Raw genomic sequence first — 18,431 nt, forward strand, 5'->3', positions numbered from 1 at the left:
TGTTTGTTTGTTTGTTTGATTTATTAACGTCCTATTAACAGTTATGGTCATGTAAGGACGGCCTCCCATGTATGCGGTGTGTTGCGTGAATATTGTGCGAGATGGGTGTCCTTTGAGACTGCGGTATATTCATGTTGTGTATTCTTGTATAGTGGAACTGTAGCCCTTTTTATAGTACTATATCACTGAAGCATGCCGCCGAAGACACCAAGCAACACACCCCACCCGGTCGCTTTATACTGACAACGGGCGAACCAGTCGCCGAACTCCCGGACCCTGTATGCTGAGCGCTAATTAGGAGCAGAAACTACCACTTTTATAGACGTTGGTGTGTCTCGGCCAGGGGACAGAACCCAGAGTCTTCCTCACAGGGGCGATCGCTCAATTCAAGACCAAAGGTGAGGCGATGCCAAGGGAGGCATTAGGAAAGATGAAGTCAGTTAGGAAGATTACAAAGAACTTCACATAAATCTGTGATGTAACTAATGTTTATAAGGCATCATGCATGTTTGCTGGTCCATTAGAATGATTTTCACAACTTAATGGTTTTAATAAATTCAGGAGAGAAAAAAATCTCGCATATCAATGTAAGGCATATATAACTTTAAGCTATTTATCCTTTCTGAGTATATGTTTTCAAAATGCAATAAATTATTATTTTATTCAAAAACAAAACTTCTTTCGTCCTACGTGGATACCCAGCCACATAAACGACCCAAGTAATATTGTTTCCGCTTGTACATGTAATTAAAGTTGGAGAATAACTCAATGGATAGAAGCTAGTGGCTGTCACATTTCAATCAAAGCCAAATTATTTTGATCCCAGCCAATCAGTCTAATATCGTGATTAATTTGGTGGATAGAGTATGTAATAGATAAATTTTCCTATGTAACGAGCAAATGACAAGGCTTTTTTTATTATTATTTGGAATGGTATTTAAAAAGCAATGCATCATATATTGTTTTTAAACTAAACAACAATAGTGATAATACACATACAAAAAATATATATTTACCGTATATAACCGGTTATTTTCGCTGGGATGATATTTTCGCGATTTCGCGGCACATTGCTATGATCACGAAAATTTGATCCGCGAAATCATGAAAAATGGTTGAATGATATCCACCTTTAAAATCCATATCACGAACATTTAAAATCGCTAACATGTGATTTCCTCTTTTTTAAAATCAAATCGCGAAAATTTTGGACCGCGAAAATAATCGGCTATAAGGTAGACCTAAAATGAACTGGTATTCTGGCCAAATATAACGAGTGTCAAGAATGACAGGAAGCAGATCTTTACACAATAGGCTTCATATCGACCTGTATTGTCTTTTCTTTCATACCTACGGGCGTAATACTGGCTGGTCTAGGGGAAGCATGGATATACCCATGCAATAAAGCCTCATGACGTCACGGCGTCAACAAAATTTCTATTTCCTCGGTAAAATTTTAACATTTTTTCACAAACTTGACTGGTTTTACTATAAAATATGCCAACAACGGATTTTTTGTTGAAACTATCACGTAATTTTTCATGTATGAAAAATTGACTTTCAGCCGTGGATTTCTTCGAATTTATTTCAAAATGGAGGGATATTATAGTTGTAAAATTGCAATAAAACGTTGAGGTATGAAAGAAAAATACTCTTTCATAAGTGGATATCAGTGAAGGATAGGGATATTCTACCCTCGGGATCACCAAATGTTGCAAAACCCTCGGCAAGCCTCGGATTTTACTACATTTTGTGACCCTCTGGTAGAATATCCCTATCCTTCATATCCACATATGAAAGAGTTTTATAATACATAACACATGGGGACTGTTGATGTGATCCGAGTTAAATATTGATAAGATGTGATCGATAGTGGTCTAAACTCGATATTCAATCAATAGAGAACTTTGTGTTTAAAATAAATCATCAAAAGGAAAGATGACAATGGTGATGTATACAAATAACTCTTGTAAAAATTCTGATATTGACCAAGAGCTACCGGTAATTTTAACTCTTCTGAAGCAAGTTAGCAACTCGTGTGTGATATGAAAGAAGGATACCGGAGGAGGGTATTGGCCTCGTGTACGAGTTTCTAAGTATTTCTAATTTAACAAGACTTTTATTGAAATAATAAATGTAGCCGAACGGTTAACATCTATAAATAATACGTGCCCCACCGCTGACATTTAGAAATAATTAATTGCATCCCTAAAAAATTCTGTGGCACTATGTCATTTATGGAATGAAGTATTGATTGCGCATGCACGAAAAGCAAAATAAAGTACTTTATATCATTTTTTGTGTTAATTAGACATATTTATACACGATTAAACACCAATTATTGTTCAAATGATGAGTATAAGTCATGTTCTGTCGACGGTGGAGCATCTTTTAATTAATATTGGATGAAGAAAGCGCAAAACTTGGAACATAGTTTTCAGATGATCAGCATCTTATTTGGCTTTTTTGGTCTCAGAAATACTTTTCACTTGAACATGAGGAGAAATCTTTTTCTCTTCAAATATACATATAGATAAAACATATAATATACATGTATTATGTATGTAGACCTACATGGAATTAAAAAAAAAAAAAACATCGTTATGCTTCAAACCTTGGTGCTAGGCCCTACATAGTAAAAACAAACCCGTATACAAATTAATGTACTGATGCCGATGTACATGTGTACAATATAAGTTCTGAAAATTTAAGTCATAAAATTCATTTATTGATTGGCTTTGATTAATTACTCCATGAAAATGTCATTTAGATATAAATAGGCCTATTCACACTCATAATTAACTAGATCAAGGACGTATAAATCCTTGACTAGATCTACAAAAAAATAAAAGAATGTGGAAATATAGAGCATTTCCTAATTAAAGTTAATGTGGAAATATAGAGCATTTCCTAATTAAAGTTAATGCTATAAGTCACATACGCCAGTATTCTAATGTAGGCCTATATAACTTCCCCTTCCTTACGAGAGAACATGTTGAGTCTAGTTTTCAAGTGGTTTCGTTACTGTAACATGTCTGTTATAAATAGAACCTCATCATGATGATGGGCCCGTGCAGATACTTTTTTTCACAAACAAAATTTATGTCAAGGGGCATAACTCGCACAGAATGATTTAATTATCACTTTTACATCAAATAATCGAATTTTGATTTTGTGTTTTGCTGAGATGCGGAAAAGGAGTATTTGTGATTTCCAAAAGTGTTTTGTTCAATGTCGTGCAGAACTTGAAAACGAAACTGCGTACAGAGACCGGAAGTAAATAAAACCCTGCGCACAATTACAAATCAACAATGGCGGACGGTGAACGAGATCAGATGTTGGTGGATTTTCAGGTGAAAAATATAGCGAGTTCTCGAGATCGAGAGGAAATATTTCTATTTTAAAGTATTCAAGCTGGTTTCGTTAACAATCTCGTGTAACATGTTGGTTTATTTATTTCATTTACATCTACAAACGTGATTTCTCCACCAGGCCCCCGTGTTTACAAATGTCAAATCGCATGTCATGGTATTCGATATTTAGACATTACGCAAGGAATTGGGTCGAGTATGTTCGAACAGTAATTGTTGGAGATATTAAAGTGAAATACTTTTTTATCTTTCGCTAAAAGCTGATGTTTCGTTTAGTCGACAAAGACACTTTATGTGCCAGTATCAATTTCATTTTGCTGAACGAAATAGCTGATTATGATAGAAATGAAGACTGAGTTATCAGGTCTGGTATTACATGAATATTGTGCAGTTTCCATATCGTATGGACCTTAACAACACATTTGATGGCTGATGATGACCTACGTTTTTGTGAAAAAACGTTTAAATAATGTCAATGGAAATCAAATATCTTCAAAATTTCCCCTAATTTATTTTTAGTATCATGCCATCCTTTTATAGTTAGATCAATTTTAGTTGTCTATAATACTTCTGTATTTACAGGCCTGTACACAAATCGATGACCTGGAGACATGTATAGCTATCTTGGAGCAGAATGGTTGGGAACTGGTGGTAAGATTACTCACATCAATTGGTCTTATTAACCTCTATCTGAAGGGAGAAATGTCTAATCCCAAAATCAGCTTTTCACCAAAAAGGGAACCAAGGAAATAAAAATGTTATTTCTATTAAATAATTATATTTTTTTTACATTAAGGTTAACAGAGGATTGATCATGACAGAATATATATATGGCTATATTTGGAGATACATTAATGTATTATACCTGGATAGCAATTATAGAGTGAGTCATCATTATATATATAACTGCTAATTCTGATGTCATCACTTAATTTGTGTTTTCCTTTGTATTTATTTATGACTGTATTAATTGAGTCATATTTTACTATAAAGTTAGACAAATATCTGTACTTGTGTTATATGTTGTTTAAAGCTGCAATGAGAAAAAATATCTTTGTCACTTGTGTTTTTGAGACATATTCTAGAAAAGTGTGATATATAAAGCTATAACCTGCTTTTCTTTTCATTATTTGTGTGTGACAGAAAGCTATACAGAGTGTGATGCCACAGACAGACTGTGAGATGTCGCCCGCGGGAGGAGAACCTCCTCCCTACTCGTTCCCTAACCACACAGGCCAGTCTGCTGTATCCCCAGATTTCCCATCGGAGTTCCAGCCCAGTCATAACACATATTCTCCCCTAATGGACCCTGGATCAGCCTCAGGTCCCTTCCCAGGGCCTAGCTCCAGCTACAGTTCGGGACGACTCCTCAACTTCACTGTGGAGTACCGCGGACAAAATGTCACAGTAAATGTGTTCGACACTGAGACTGTTGGTAAGTTTTAACACAAGATCAGATACCGTATTTTCCGGAGTATAAGCCGCTACTTTTTTCCCTGAAAATCGGGAGTGCGGCATATACACCAGTGCGACTTATCTGTGGACGAAAACCAAAATCTGACGATGTTTTGGCATTATTACGTCGTGATTCACATGTGAAAATCGTAAGTTTTACTCGCCAGTTTTGTAAAGTTATACATCGAACAAATCACTGTAAAAGTGTTTAAAAGATAAAATATGCAATGAAAATATATTAACGATGAAAATGATTACATATCAGATGCATATTCATTCGTAAAATTGTTTAATTCAAGGAAAATCCGCCGACTGAAACGTGTTTGTTTACTAGCGCAACACAATAGCGGTTTAGTAAAGTTATACATCGAAAATATCACTGTAAAAGTGTTTTAAACGATATAATATGTGATGAAAATATAATAAAGATAAAAATAATAACGTACCAGATACATGTTCAATCGTAAAATTGTTTAATTCATGGAAAATCGGCCGACTGAAGCGTGGTTGTTTACAGTCACAACACAATGGCTGACTGATTTCGCTATCAATTTGCTGCAGGATCGTTACCAAGAAAATAATAACTAAAACGTCAAAAAACCATCAAATATCAAACAATAAGTTAAATATATTATTTAAATATTATTTGAGTGAAAGAAATGTCCGCAGACAGGGAAAAAACAATCTTCTGAATGACTGCTAAATATAACTTGCACACGTGTTACACACGGTCAACATGTGTATTTCTCAGAATCCTGTCGCTGTGACTTCAATGAAATAATCGGCAGTCAAGTTTATAGTGTGAATTACATGTAATATAGAACATTATAGCGATGTTAAAAAGCACCAAACAGTCGTATAAAACATCATTTAATCGATCTCTGCAGCGGCAAACACCACGAAATCATATCCGGAAGTTTACAAAAATAAGGCTTCGGTGAATTGCATCATGGGATGGCAAGTTGAGAGAGAACACTCTAAACGAAGTCAATTTAAGGTTAATGATAGTCTTGATAATAAAGTAATCCTATACACATCAATATAATTAATACGCGAAGTATATCAAAATAGATATAAAAGAAAATCGTATGCATATTGAGGAAAGTATTTTAACCGGCATGTTGAAATATGAGAGAGAGTAAGCGTGAATTCGTACGGCCGCCATGTTTGTTTACACACAAGAAGTCTTACGTAATGGCAGAGTAAACAACAAACAGAAACATGACCAAATCAATTTTGCTAAAGATATTTACATCATTGTGAGTTTTATTTGTTATACATTTACAGAACAAGTTTACAGACAGTTTTCGTGATTCTAATCGATCGATAAGCATTACCGTGCTTCATTAGAGATCGATCGTATACACAGAGGGTTGCGTGGGTGCATGGGCCTAACTTTTGGTTGCGGCTTATGTAACGGTGCGTCTTATGTGTGTACAAAACCTGAAAAAATCGTAAAAAAGGCCTCTGCGGCTTGTACACAGGTGCGACTTATTGTCCGGAAAAATCAGATAGACTAATAAGAACAATTTAATACTCTGAACTATGAATATCAATAATAGTATTCATTTTGTTCCAGATCTATGAACTAAAATGATTAATAAAAAATGCCGTCTGTTGAGGTACAATGCATACAACATTTCGAAACATATGTATTCTGAACAAGTTTGTTTTGCTTTTATTACTATAAATCATTTAAATTTTCCAACATGTTTGTCAATACATAGATTCACAATCACGATTAACGGCTCCAACACTGATAATCATACATTCATTATGTTTTATAACTTATTAACAAAACTTTTTAATTTGAATTCAAAGTCACGGTGTGTGTCTCACAAAAATAGATGGTTAACCTGCAGAAATAGACACAAAATATTATAAAACATTGACCGATATGCTTCATTAATTTCTTTTGTCATCACAAATACACAATAGTACTTTTAGTTATATTGTATCGCTGATTCTAGAGCGATCACCAGGTTCATATTGATAATAGATTCATATTTGAAAGAGAACATTTGTCTTAGTTCATTATTTTATTTGACAATTTTGTTACAGGGAAGATCAAAGAGGTGCTATTCTCAGAACTTGGTATCCCAGTACAAAAACAGGACTTACGGGGCTGGGCGTCTAAAAGGGTCGATGATAAGGTCAGTAGTAAATATTGTTACTAGATACATTTTAGTGTAAGATTTCAAGGTTTGTATGAATATATATTTTATACTTTGATATACAGCATTAAAGTTGAATGTGATAAATTAACAGGTGAGCTTTCCACACCTTGTTTTATAAAATTGTTTTCATGTTTTGTTTCGTCTTTTCTTTCCCAAAAGACAACTATATCAAGATTTTTGTTTTGTTGTAGAAAATACTACGAGACCTCCAACTGCCACGGGAGAATACATTGTACCTGTTGACACCTGATCTAAACAGACCGTTGACGTCCCGTGTAACACCAGATTCTGACAGGTCGGGGTTAACATAGCTTCATTTTATGTTGAACAGTATACCATAAAACCTAAATATTTTTCTCTTTCAAAACAGGAGTAGACAAACTAGTATTTTTCTTCAGTTACAAAAGTTACTTGCTTTACACATTTACCACCATTGAAAAGTTCGAGCTTCTGATTTTACTTCTAGGTAAAAATATTAAAAATACTTAATTGCATCTCGAAAAAAATCTGTTGCACTATGTCCTATATGGAATGAAGTACTGATTGCGCATGCACCAAAAGCAAAATGAATTATTTTGTATTATTTTTAGTGTTAATTAGACATATGTATACACTATTAAACAACAATTATTGTTCAAATGATGAATATCATTTATGGTCTGTCAGCGGTGGAGCATCTTTAACATTCACGGATTTAAACAATTGACAGGAAATCCTATGAGTATCAATGATGTGGATGTCAATACGGAGAGAGAAACTTTTGCAAATTTACTTGGATTGAAATATTCGCGAAAATAAATCACACACGCTTTACAGTACCAAATTTTGATAGCAGAATTACAGTAATATTTTGATCAGGTTAGCATAATTATGAAATCGCATGTTTTCAGTAATAATTTACTACAGGGTTGCTCTAGGAAAAAAACCCAACTAGGAACTGTTATACATGTATTTGTATTTATGATATAAAATATCACATGAATAATGTAATCATATTTATCATTTCAGTTCAAAAGAATTTGAAAATTTCATGCGAGATTACACACTACATATTACCTTTCGGGAAAACAGTAGAGCGCAGGAATACAACTTAAAAGTTCAAGGCAGCAAAACGGTGGGAGAGGTGAGTAATCAATACAGGGAGTAAGGGAATGGGGGCTGGTATTCTGTCTGCCTGTCTGCCTGTCTGTCTGTCTGTCTGTAATTGGTTTCCAGAGATTTCCTCGAAAATGCCTAGACTGATTGTCTTTAAACAGCACAGGTAAAAGCCAATAACATGTTGATGTGCAATAGGGGTTTAAATTTTTCTGCAGAAATCTAATGGCCGCCATGACCTCTAGAATTGTTGAAATTTTAAAATCATGTATTTCTATGAAAATTGGGACACAGGTTTTGGAAACAAAGAATATCATGGCCATGATTTTAGAGCGGTCTGAAAATCCAATATGGCCTTCGTGGTTCCTAGAGGGATGAGGATTTGAAAATTGTCCCATTTCAATGAAAATTGGTATGCATAGGGTTTTTGATAATACATGATATGGGGCCGCGGTGGCTGATTGGTTAAGATGTACCAACATATTACCATATGCCCTCCACCTCTGGGTCGCAAGTTCGAATCCCATGTGGGGCAGTTGCCAGGTACTGACCGCTGGACAGTGGTTTTTCTCCGAGCACTCAGGCTTTCCTCCACTAACAAACCTGGCACGTCCTTAAATGACCCTGGCTGTTAATAGGACATAAAACTAATTAAACCAAAAATAATTCATGATACTGAATACAATGGTCATAGTTTTGAAGAGATCTTGAAATCCAAAATGGCTCTGTTGTCCTCTTATAGGGCCAAACTTTAAGAATTGTCTGATTTCGGTATTCAAGTGTTTTTGAAGATACTGACTACACTAGTCATAGGTTTGAAGATATGCTTAAATCCAAAATGGCTGCAGAGGCCCCTAAAGAGGTCGAAATGTAAAATCATCTGATTTTATTTGAAAGTTGGTAAACAGCGAAGTGGCAACATAGTAGGGGATGGGCTTTCTGATGTAGCAGGTGCGGAGCCTTTCTGACGGTTTAAGTTTACTGAATACTTTGAGAACAAATTTATATATGTTTGTGGTCAGTAAGTTAGTAATTGCTGGTTTTTGTAGGTAAAAGGCGACATATACCATCTGACAAACGTTCCCGCCAGACACCAGGTGTGGGTGGGATGGCCTGAGGCCGCGAAAAAGGATGATGCAGTAAGTTCTCATGTTCAAATAATTATGGCTTATGATTCACACTTCAGTTAGTGGCTTATATTTGTATTGATACCTACTTTAAGATTATTGAAACTTTACAAATAGAGTCTCAAAGAAATATGATGTTATTTACTTCAATGTTTAGGTACAGATTAAAAAACATAGGAGAGATACTTAGGGCATAATACAAATTGTTTCTTGTAACAATACTCATGGTAAAAACAATTACTGGTAAGTCTTTTATATAGCAGTTAAGCTAATGTCAATAACAGATGACATTATCATGATTTATACAGTATTTTATATGTAGATAACGTAAGGTTTGTATTAAACTATAATTTCTGTCGTTCAGATCACATTAGCAGCGTGCGGCCTACAACTACCGGTACATGACCTGGAACTCACCAAAGCGAATATTATATTATACAGCACACGTAAGTATCTTTTTATCTCAAGGACCTAAAATCTCGAATATTATACCTCAATATACAGCACATGTAAGTATCTTTTTATCTCAACAACCTAAAATCTCACCAAAGCTAATATTATAGGAAAACCTCAATATACAGCACACGTAAGTATCTTTTTATCTCAAGTATCTAATATTTAGAAACCTCATATACTCACACGTAAGTATCTTTTATCTCAAGGACCTAAAATCTCACCAAAGCTAATATTATAGAAAATCAATATACAGCACCTAATATTACTCAAGCCAAAATCAAACAAGACCGAGTATTTATAATGTGCACATGTCAGTGTAAACTGATACAAAGATCAGGAAATGTGTTCGTCTATGTATATGTATATGCTCAAAAGTCTTGGTAATATCCTTTCCATTTTTGCTTGTTAACTAAAGTATCCAAGAGTATTTAAAAATTCTAAATCGGAGTTTTGAAAATGGAGTGAAATTATGTGGTCAAGAGTAGGAAGTATAAACCTTTTATTCAAAAATAATTCCCTGATTTTACTGTGTTAGATGTCATTCTTAACTTTAAATGTCTGTTGCCAGGAAACATCAGAAATAGATATTAGTGACGATGAGGAAGAAAATAACGACTCGTATGCTGTAGAGGAAGACATATTTGAACACGAGGAATCACAAAACAGTCGGAAACAGACGCCGCTCAGTAAGTCAATAGATGATAACAAACATATACTGTTAACCATCTTTCTTTCACGTGGGATTTACTTTGATGATTTACGCAATCAGAGTAATTTTGTAAAGGTTATTTTCTTGACTTATATCTAGCTTTCCTATATTTGAAGGTTTTGTATTCACTTTATATAGTATACATGAAAGATTATCTTCGCAAACACATAAATAAGAAGAAATATCTTTGTGCACATGTCAGTGTAAACTGATACAAAGATCAGGAAATGTGTTCGTCTATGTATATGCTCAAAAGTCTTGGTAATATCCTTTCCATTTTTGCTTGTTAACTAAAGTATCCAAGAGAATTTAAAAATTCTAAATCGGAGTTTGAAAATGGAGTGAAATTATGTGGTCAAGAGTAGGAAGTATAAACATTTTATTCAAAAATAATTCCCTGATTTTACTGTGTTAGATGTCATTCTTAACTTTAAATGTCTGTTGCCAGGAAACATCAGAAATAGATATTAGTGACGATGAGGAAGAAAATAACGACTCGTATGCTGTAGAGGAAGACATATTTGAACACGAGGAATCACAAAACAGTCGGAAACAGACGCCGCTCAGTAAGTCAATAGATGATAACAAACATATACTGTTAACCATCTTTCTTTCACGTGGGATTTACTTTGATGATTTACGCAATCAGAGTAATTTTGTAAAGGTTATTTTCATTGACTTATATCTAGCTTGCCTATATTTGAAGGTTTTGTATTCACTTTATACAGTATACATGAAAGATTATCTTTGCAAACTTGTTTTAAAATGAAAATCAAGAAATCGAGTAGCCACAAAAGAAACTTGGTTTATAGTTTTCTGAAATTTATGCTTAAATTTTAACTTCTTACGTACCTTAACTAAGTCGTGTGCCTCAGTGAACAGGTGATGTAAAATTCAATTAACCACATTGAAAAGATCTTTTGTGTCCTTATTACATTTCTATAGATCAAACTTCTTGTATGTCATTGCTGCTACTTCTGCTTCAGATAAATTCATCGGTATGTGTATGCTGTATTTGATTGATACATACCGATAGTATTCCTGATTTGACTTGTCCATTGTTAATATTTATTTCAGTGCCAGAGACTGTCGGTGATCAGACAGAGGCCTTAGAACACTTTACACGCGAGTTCAGAGAGAGGTCAGTTTCTACATCGCCATGTGACGCTTACTGGGTTTAATCATGGTATTATTGTAAATTTAGTAAAACTACTGAATCTCTGATATTGATAAATACAATACTGAAACTCACTAATATACATAATATCATGTGTTAAAATTAAGCCTTATTATTTGTTTTTGCAGATATGGCGAGACACACCCTGTATTTTTTGTTGGCTCATTAGAAAACGCAATAAAGGAGTCTTTATTATGTAGGGCAAAAGATGTAAGTAGCACTCGGTCACAATGAAAAAACAGTCCGAATGATTTTACTTTTTGTTCAAAATTGCAAATATATAGGTTATTTTAATAGTGTAATGTTTAATTGCGCTATTATAGATGTAATGATAATTTTAAAGTTATGTACCAAATTTTGAGTTGATTTCATGTAACATTGTAGATCTGTCAGAGGTTTCTATTAAGTCTATTTACAGAGTATTCTGTGTTTGCATATTACAGAGTTATCTGCCCTTGAGGGTAGGTATTGATTGTGATGTCATGTGTTTGCAAGCGTAGCTTCATACTTTTCATTGAAAACATAAGTTTCGTTCACAAAATAATGACGCCATAATGAATACCTACCCGCAAGGGAGGTAACTGTAAAGTCGGAATAACAGGTGCTCTGTGATAACTTATAACATTAAGCTGACAGCCATATTGTTTGATTCCAGAGAAAACTACTAGCAGTGTATCTACACCATGACAACAGTATTTTATCCAATGTGTTCTGTTCCCAAATCCTGTGTATGGAAACAATAGTCAATTATCTATGTGGAAATTTTATCACGTGGGCGTGGGATGTGACACACGAAACAAATAGTGCTAGGTAAGTGTTAATTGTAGCCATTCTGACTATAACCAGTGATTGGTACTTTCCATTAATTTGTGTTTCTCTATCATAAAATACTTTACCTATTTTCAGTTGAATTTGACAGTATGGAGTGTACATGTGCTGTGCAGCGTCTTTGGCAGCATGCCTAAACGAGATAGCATTATAAATGGTTATTCATATAACCATATTTATTAAGAACATAAACTCTTTATTCAATTTTAGTTTAAAGGTAATTGCTCTTATGTGTTATTGTATCTACAGATGAAAAATGGGTGAGAGTTCCACTATTGCATGGAGACACAAAACACAATACATATGAGAAGCGATTATTCCATGAGCTAATCAGTCAATAGAATGTTAAACTTAAACAACCCATGAAATCATGGATTAATATGTACTATGTATATATTATTGTTCTTTATTTATTTAATTATCAGTGTCAATCATTCTGTCTTGAAGGTTTATATCAATAGCCAAAAAAGAATTTGGTAGTATAGTAGCGGCTCAGATACGAGGCCAGAAGCCTGACCAGTTACCCCTGTTGATGATTGTGTCCAGGTCGAGAGCCAGCAACGAAGTGTTAGATATGATCCCAGGTATGTAACAGGGTTCTGTTTTAGTACAGGGACGTTGGGGACACAGAATTTAACTATTAAATTATCCAAATTAATTCTGTGTTGTTGAAAAAAAGCTTCATTTTTTTTATATATATTTTTTTTTTAATTCTACTTCCTATCAGGAAATGAGAATGTATACAGCTTTGCAATACCAGGATGGTTATGAAATAAAAAAAATTTCTGGAATTGTACATCAACTTCATTCTGACAAGGTGCAATATTAGAAAACTCAGAATTGACAGCAGTTCTTCATGGTGTTTCATTTGTAAAGAAAATGTTGGACATAGATTTCGTTACACATTTCTTTGTAAAATGTGGAAAAAAAAATAACTTTTGTTCTGTTGAAAAATTACTATTATCTTGTGAAAAATGAACATATCTGCCTTCCATGTAAAATTTGGTAATGATGTTTGGTCTATGTTAACAGGTACAGTCACACTGGACGAGTTGATGATGAGGCTGATGCAGAACGCAGAAAACTTTCATCTACAGCAACAGGCAGACATCAAGGAAGAGGTAAGACCAATAACATTGTCTTCTTTAAACTTATAAACACCTTTCATTGGCTTCATAAATGGAAGGAAGGTATTTGAATAAAGACCTGATTGGTTTTGTTACCTTGGCAACCAATTTTTTTTCAATTAATACCATAATATTCAGCATATCTCATAACCCATATATGTATACCAAATTTCAGCCAATCGGAGGCCTTCATTTTGTTCCCATGGCAACCAATATTTTCGAAGATGTTATAGGGTGAAATGAGATGACAAAAAGTAATGTTTCGTTTTTTCCCAAAAGTGTAAATTTTTTGTAATAATTATTATAAGCTTTTAATCCTTCATTTAATCATTTGTCCATTTGCAGGAGGAACGAGAAGCACGAGAAAACATACGACAAGAACAAGAATTAGCGTTCCAAGAATCACTGGCTACTGACAGAGCTAAGGTAAATTATTAATAAGCGAGACCATGGATCACTGACTACCAACATAGCCATGTTAATTATTGAAAGGCAAGTTCACGGATCAATGATTACTGACAAGGGACATTTATTACAACTGGGAGTGCATTAAATTTCTGTTCTTTTGCTACAAAATATGCCAAATAGATATACATGAGGTAAATTAAATTTCTACTTGCAGGTAAATTATAAGAAAATCCACATTCAACATAAAAAAAGTAGATGATGGTAATATATTATCATACAGTTTATAATCATGCCTTTTTTCATTAAAGTCGTCTTTTGATAATTTTATTGAAATAGTAAAATCAGAAAACACAGAACAATTTTCCTCAATAATGAAAGCTTGATGATAATCATTGTTCTAAAGTTTTAGTATAATGTTCAAAAGCATTTGCATGCTCTCAAATAATTTGTCTATCTTAAATGTAAAATTCACTAAAGTTTTGCAAGTTAGTTTAGTTACAGTTTATGCTATTACATTGTAAAATTCAAAATAAGAGATATCTCAAAGAATCCAAATGTCACTTGACTAAAAATTACGTTTGATTTATTAATAATATCTTATTATTTTCATGAATGAAAATTAAGTGACCATTTGAATATTTCTAAAAATTGTGAAAATATTATCCCCGATGATTGTTTCAATGTTGAACATACAAAAGTATATGTTTGACTTTCTGGTCACAGTAGAATTGGAGTTTAGGACATTAGTACAGTTTGGTATACATGGCATACAAATATGATAAAATTAATCAGATACATGCATCTGTTACAGGTAAGATTTTATGCAGTTGAACTGTATCCTGATATAATATAACCTCTATAGCTACATAAGTGCACATTAACATTATGTTGATTGGATTTGCTGATAGCAGAAAGTGTAGAAGTTTTTATGATAATGATAGTGGAATGTGTGTATTTCTTATATTGTAAAATATTTTGCAGTTTACCGGTAACCTATAGTGCTGAAAAGTGTTCTGTCACAATGACATCCTGTATTTACTATGAAAAATTTATTTTTCAAACAATCGTCCTCCAGGGGAAGAAAACATCTAATTGATTCAGTAAAAATGTCTCTTCTTTTACAAGTTTATCATTTTGGAAACCTTACTTAGTCTCGACAATTAATGTAGGTCAAGATGACTTATGCGTGAAATCTATATATTTTATAGATTTTTCACAGAAAATGTACACTAATTTAGATTATAAAAAAAGTATCAAAGTTATGAAATTTTGAATGTCATTGTATTTCTATATAAAAATTCATGTTTTATTAAAGGCTGAAGCAAAACGACATGAGGTTGAGATGGAACAGATACGACAGATGGAGGAAGAACGATTAAAAAAGGAAGAAGAAGATAGGAAACAGGTAGGAGAGATTCACAGATTATGTCTAAAATAAAAACAGGTTTATATCTGAGTTTGCTACTCTAAATATTCAGGAACAAGATGTACATTGTACTTGTATGGCATTGTATTGTTCATTTATATGTAGCAAAGCAATTAAACCTGTCTATCTATAAAGACCACCCAAAGGTCAAGGGAAAATTTGTCTCTTTAGCCAGGTGGTCCGTATACACAAAAAATATATCCTAAAAAAAGTGGTCTTAAAAAAGGTTGGTCTTTATACAGAGGTGGATACTAAGGCAAGTTTCACAGTATTAAAAAAATACTTTCCTCTGGAGACGTGTCAATCTTTTTATTTAAGATTGACTTATGATTAAAGTAAAATATTGAATTCAATTATTTTACAAAAACGACATGCAAAAAGAAGTGGTGCATATAAGTGTATAATGCTGATAAACTTATGTAAACGAAAAATACTGTGTTGTCCTACATGCTGTTTCTGTGACTGAAATTCAACTTTAATTGAAATTTTGGGCTGTGGTGGCCGAGTGGTTAAAATGTCCTGAGATAATTACCACAAGCCTTCCAACTTCTGGGTCACAAGTTCAAATTTCATGTGGGACAGTTACCAGGCTCTCTGGCTCTCCTCCACCCATAAACCTCGCGCATTCTCAGATGACCCTTACTTTAATAGGATGTTAATCTAATCAAACCAATCCCTGATATCTCTATACAGGTTCTTTTATCATTACAGGCAATACAGGAGTCAGCACTCATGCACATCCGTGACGAACCTCCAGAGTCATGTAAAGAGGCTGTAAGTCGGATACGAATCAGGACCCCAAACGGGGAAAACATACAACGGAGATTCTACGCTACAGATAAACTCAAGTACCTTATATATTACATCACATCACAGGGCTTTCACATTGAGGAGTACAAGATCCTCACCACATTTCCTCGTAGAGATGTAAGTTTTCTCTGCAGTCTGCTCATAAATTTCCTTATTTTTATGCCATTTAGGTGATTTGATATTGAACCACTGCCCAAGTTATGCAGTTGGGCAATGAGAGTTCCAATCTTATGATTACTTTTAATGTTTAGAGTGTTTGCTGAAGCATGGTCTTTTTTTCTTTTTTTTTTGTCGTTAGAGAGTGACCACCCTTGGAGAACTCTTTTGACTGAAGTCGCAAAAAGTATAAAAATAATAATAAATTTCTATGACGATAACATTTGGTGGTACACTTTATCATAAAGATGTTAAAGACCGCTTACATAAAACATATGTAAAAATACATAGTACAATAAAATGCCTTGGCTTATTTCTCGGTTTTCATTATGATTTTATTTTCTCATATATAGATAAGAAAGTTTGATTGTGTTGCTATAGTAACTGCCTATGACATTTTATTGATAGAAATCTTGTTTATTTTACAGGTATCACAGCTAGACGAAGAAAAAACTTTAGAAGAATTGAAAATGTTTCCTCAAGAAACACTGATTTTAGAGGAAAGACACTGAGACTGGACTAGTTATAAGCTTTAAATTCAGAATCAAACTAGAATACAACTTTTATTATGTGATATAAAAAACTGAGCCCCATGATCCCTTACGTTATTGCAATGGATGCCCTGATGGTTTCTGTCAGGGGGTCATCTCAAAAACAGAATACCTGGTGTAAAACCCAATAAGTGCTGGCTGAGGAAGTTTTGTGATATAACAGATCTTGATAGGGAAACCCTGATCACTGTTTGATACCCAATACATACCTATAATGATTGTCTCATTTCTGGGAGAAGAAAATACAACTTCCAATTAACTGGACAAGTTGGTTCCAAGGAGAACATTAACTAGCTGGACAAATCGAATCCAACATTCATAATTATGATCTTTACTAAATATGAAAGTGTGCACTGAATGGAAATCAGGAGGGTTAAAAAATAGTCATCTAAATCTTGCATTTCATAAAAGTTGAGAAATCCTGACTGCTGAACTGCTATACCAAATCCATCTGGACTTCAGTGACATTCTGTGAATATTTCCTGTCATTATCTTCATAATAATTATGAAAGTCAAATATATCTCTACTGTTTTCTCAGATTAGAATAAATCCATCAAAATGAAATATATCATGGTGTATCTATCCATGTGAAATCAGAAATTCTGTACATCAGGGAAAGAAGAAGAGAAACATTTTTAATTTATCTGTTTATAAATTAAGATTATTTTATTTATGACAAAAGATCCCATTAAAACAGAAATTGTCTCGTTTTAATTGTAAGGTGTACAAAATGGAGTAAAACTATTTGTGTTTCTGATTGGTCAGTATATGAACTATTAAACTCGTCAGAATTCAATCGAACATCTGGTATTTTATAATTAGATTAAAGTATGCTCACTCTGGTGATGTATACAATGGTTTTTTGTCTTATCTTTCTCAGGCCATTGTCGTTTAATTTTTTTCCATCTACATTTTATCTACTCTCTCTCACAGGGACCTGGCACAAATTTCTAACCTACAGTATTTATTACACATATACTGTTTGTTTGAAATTTGTGCCAGGTCCCTGTGCTCCCTCTCTCTTTCTCCTCTCTCTCTTTTTCTCTCTCTGTCTTCTTTATCAACCTCCCTATTCAAAACACAAGAATGTTATTACAGTACTAGAAATTAATTCCATGTTTTTGCACTATGAAGTTTAATGCCTGAATAGATCACAGGGACCTGACACAAATTTTAAACCAACAATATTCATATATGTATACTAGATGCTATAATATACATACATATAAATAATGTTGGTTAGAAATTTGTACCAGGTCTCTGTGGAATAGATGCTTCTGTTCATGATGTTGACAGTATAATTTTAAGTCCATATTATTTTCAATTAAATATGCTAAACCGCTGAAGAATGGTAATTTTTCTCTTTCAAAAATAGGAACAGACAAAGGTAAAGATGAAAATATTACAAATAATTAATTGTGCCCTAAAAAAGTTCCATGGCACTATGTCCTACATAATGTATATGGAAAGAAGTACTGATTGCACATGTACTAAAAGCAAAATAAATTGATTTATGTGTAATTTTGTGTAAATTAGACACATACATACACGATTAAA

The 18,431-nt window shown here is 33.6% G+C and overlaps 1 protein-coding gene across 1 annotated transcript; it reads left to right on the plus strand.

Moving 5' to 3' along the window:
- The first annotated feature begins 3,206 nt into the window (after nt 1-3,206).
- Nucleotides 3,207-17,670, plus strand: LOC138324749 (FAS-associated factor 1-like). The gene is made up of 19 exons (XM_069269866.1): nt 3,207-3,353; nt 3,954-4,022; nt 4,515-4,806; nt 6,888-6,979; nt 7,195-7,298; nt 8,012-8,126; nt 9,148-9,237; nt 9,590-9,649; nt 9,779-9,811; nt 10,250-10,367; nt 11,468-11,531; nt 11,696-11,777; nt 12,223-12,377; nt 12,843-12,979; nt 13,428-13,516; nt 13,868-13,948; nt 15,246-15,335; nt 16,068-16,283; nt 16,751-17,670. The coding sequence occupies exons 1-19, from the start codon at nt 3,312-3,314 to the stop codon at nt 16,832-16,834; spliced, it is 2,013 nt and encodes a 670-aa protein (XP_069125967.1). The 5' UTR covers nt 3,207-3,311; the 3' UTR covers nt 16,835-17,670.
- The last annotated feature ends 761 nt before the right edge of the window (nt 17,671-18,431 follow it).

This window comes from Argopecten irradians, chromosome 6 (genome assembly GCF_041381155.1).
Source record: "Argopecten irradians isolate NY chromosome 6, Ai_NY, whole genome shotgun sequence".
NCBI lineage: Eukaryota > Metazoa > Mollusca > Bivalvia > Pectinida > Pectinidae > Argopecten > Argopecten irradians.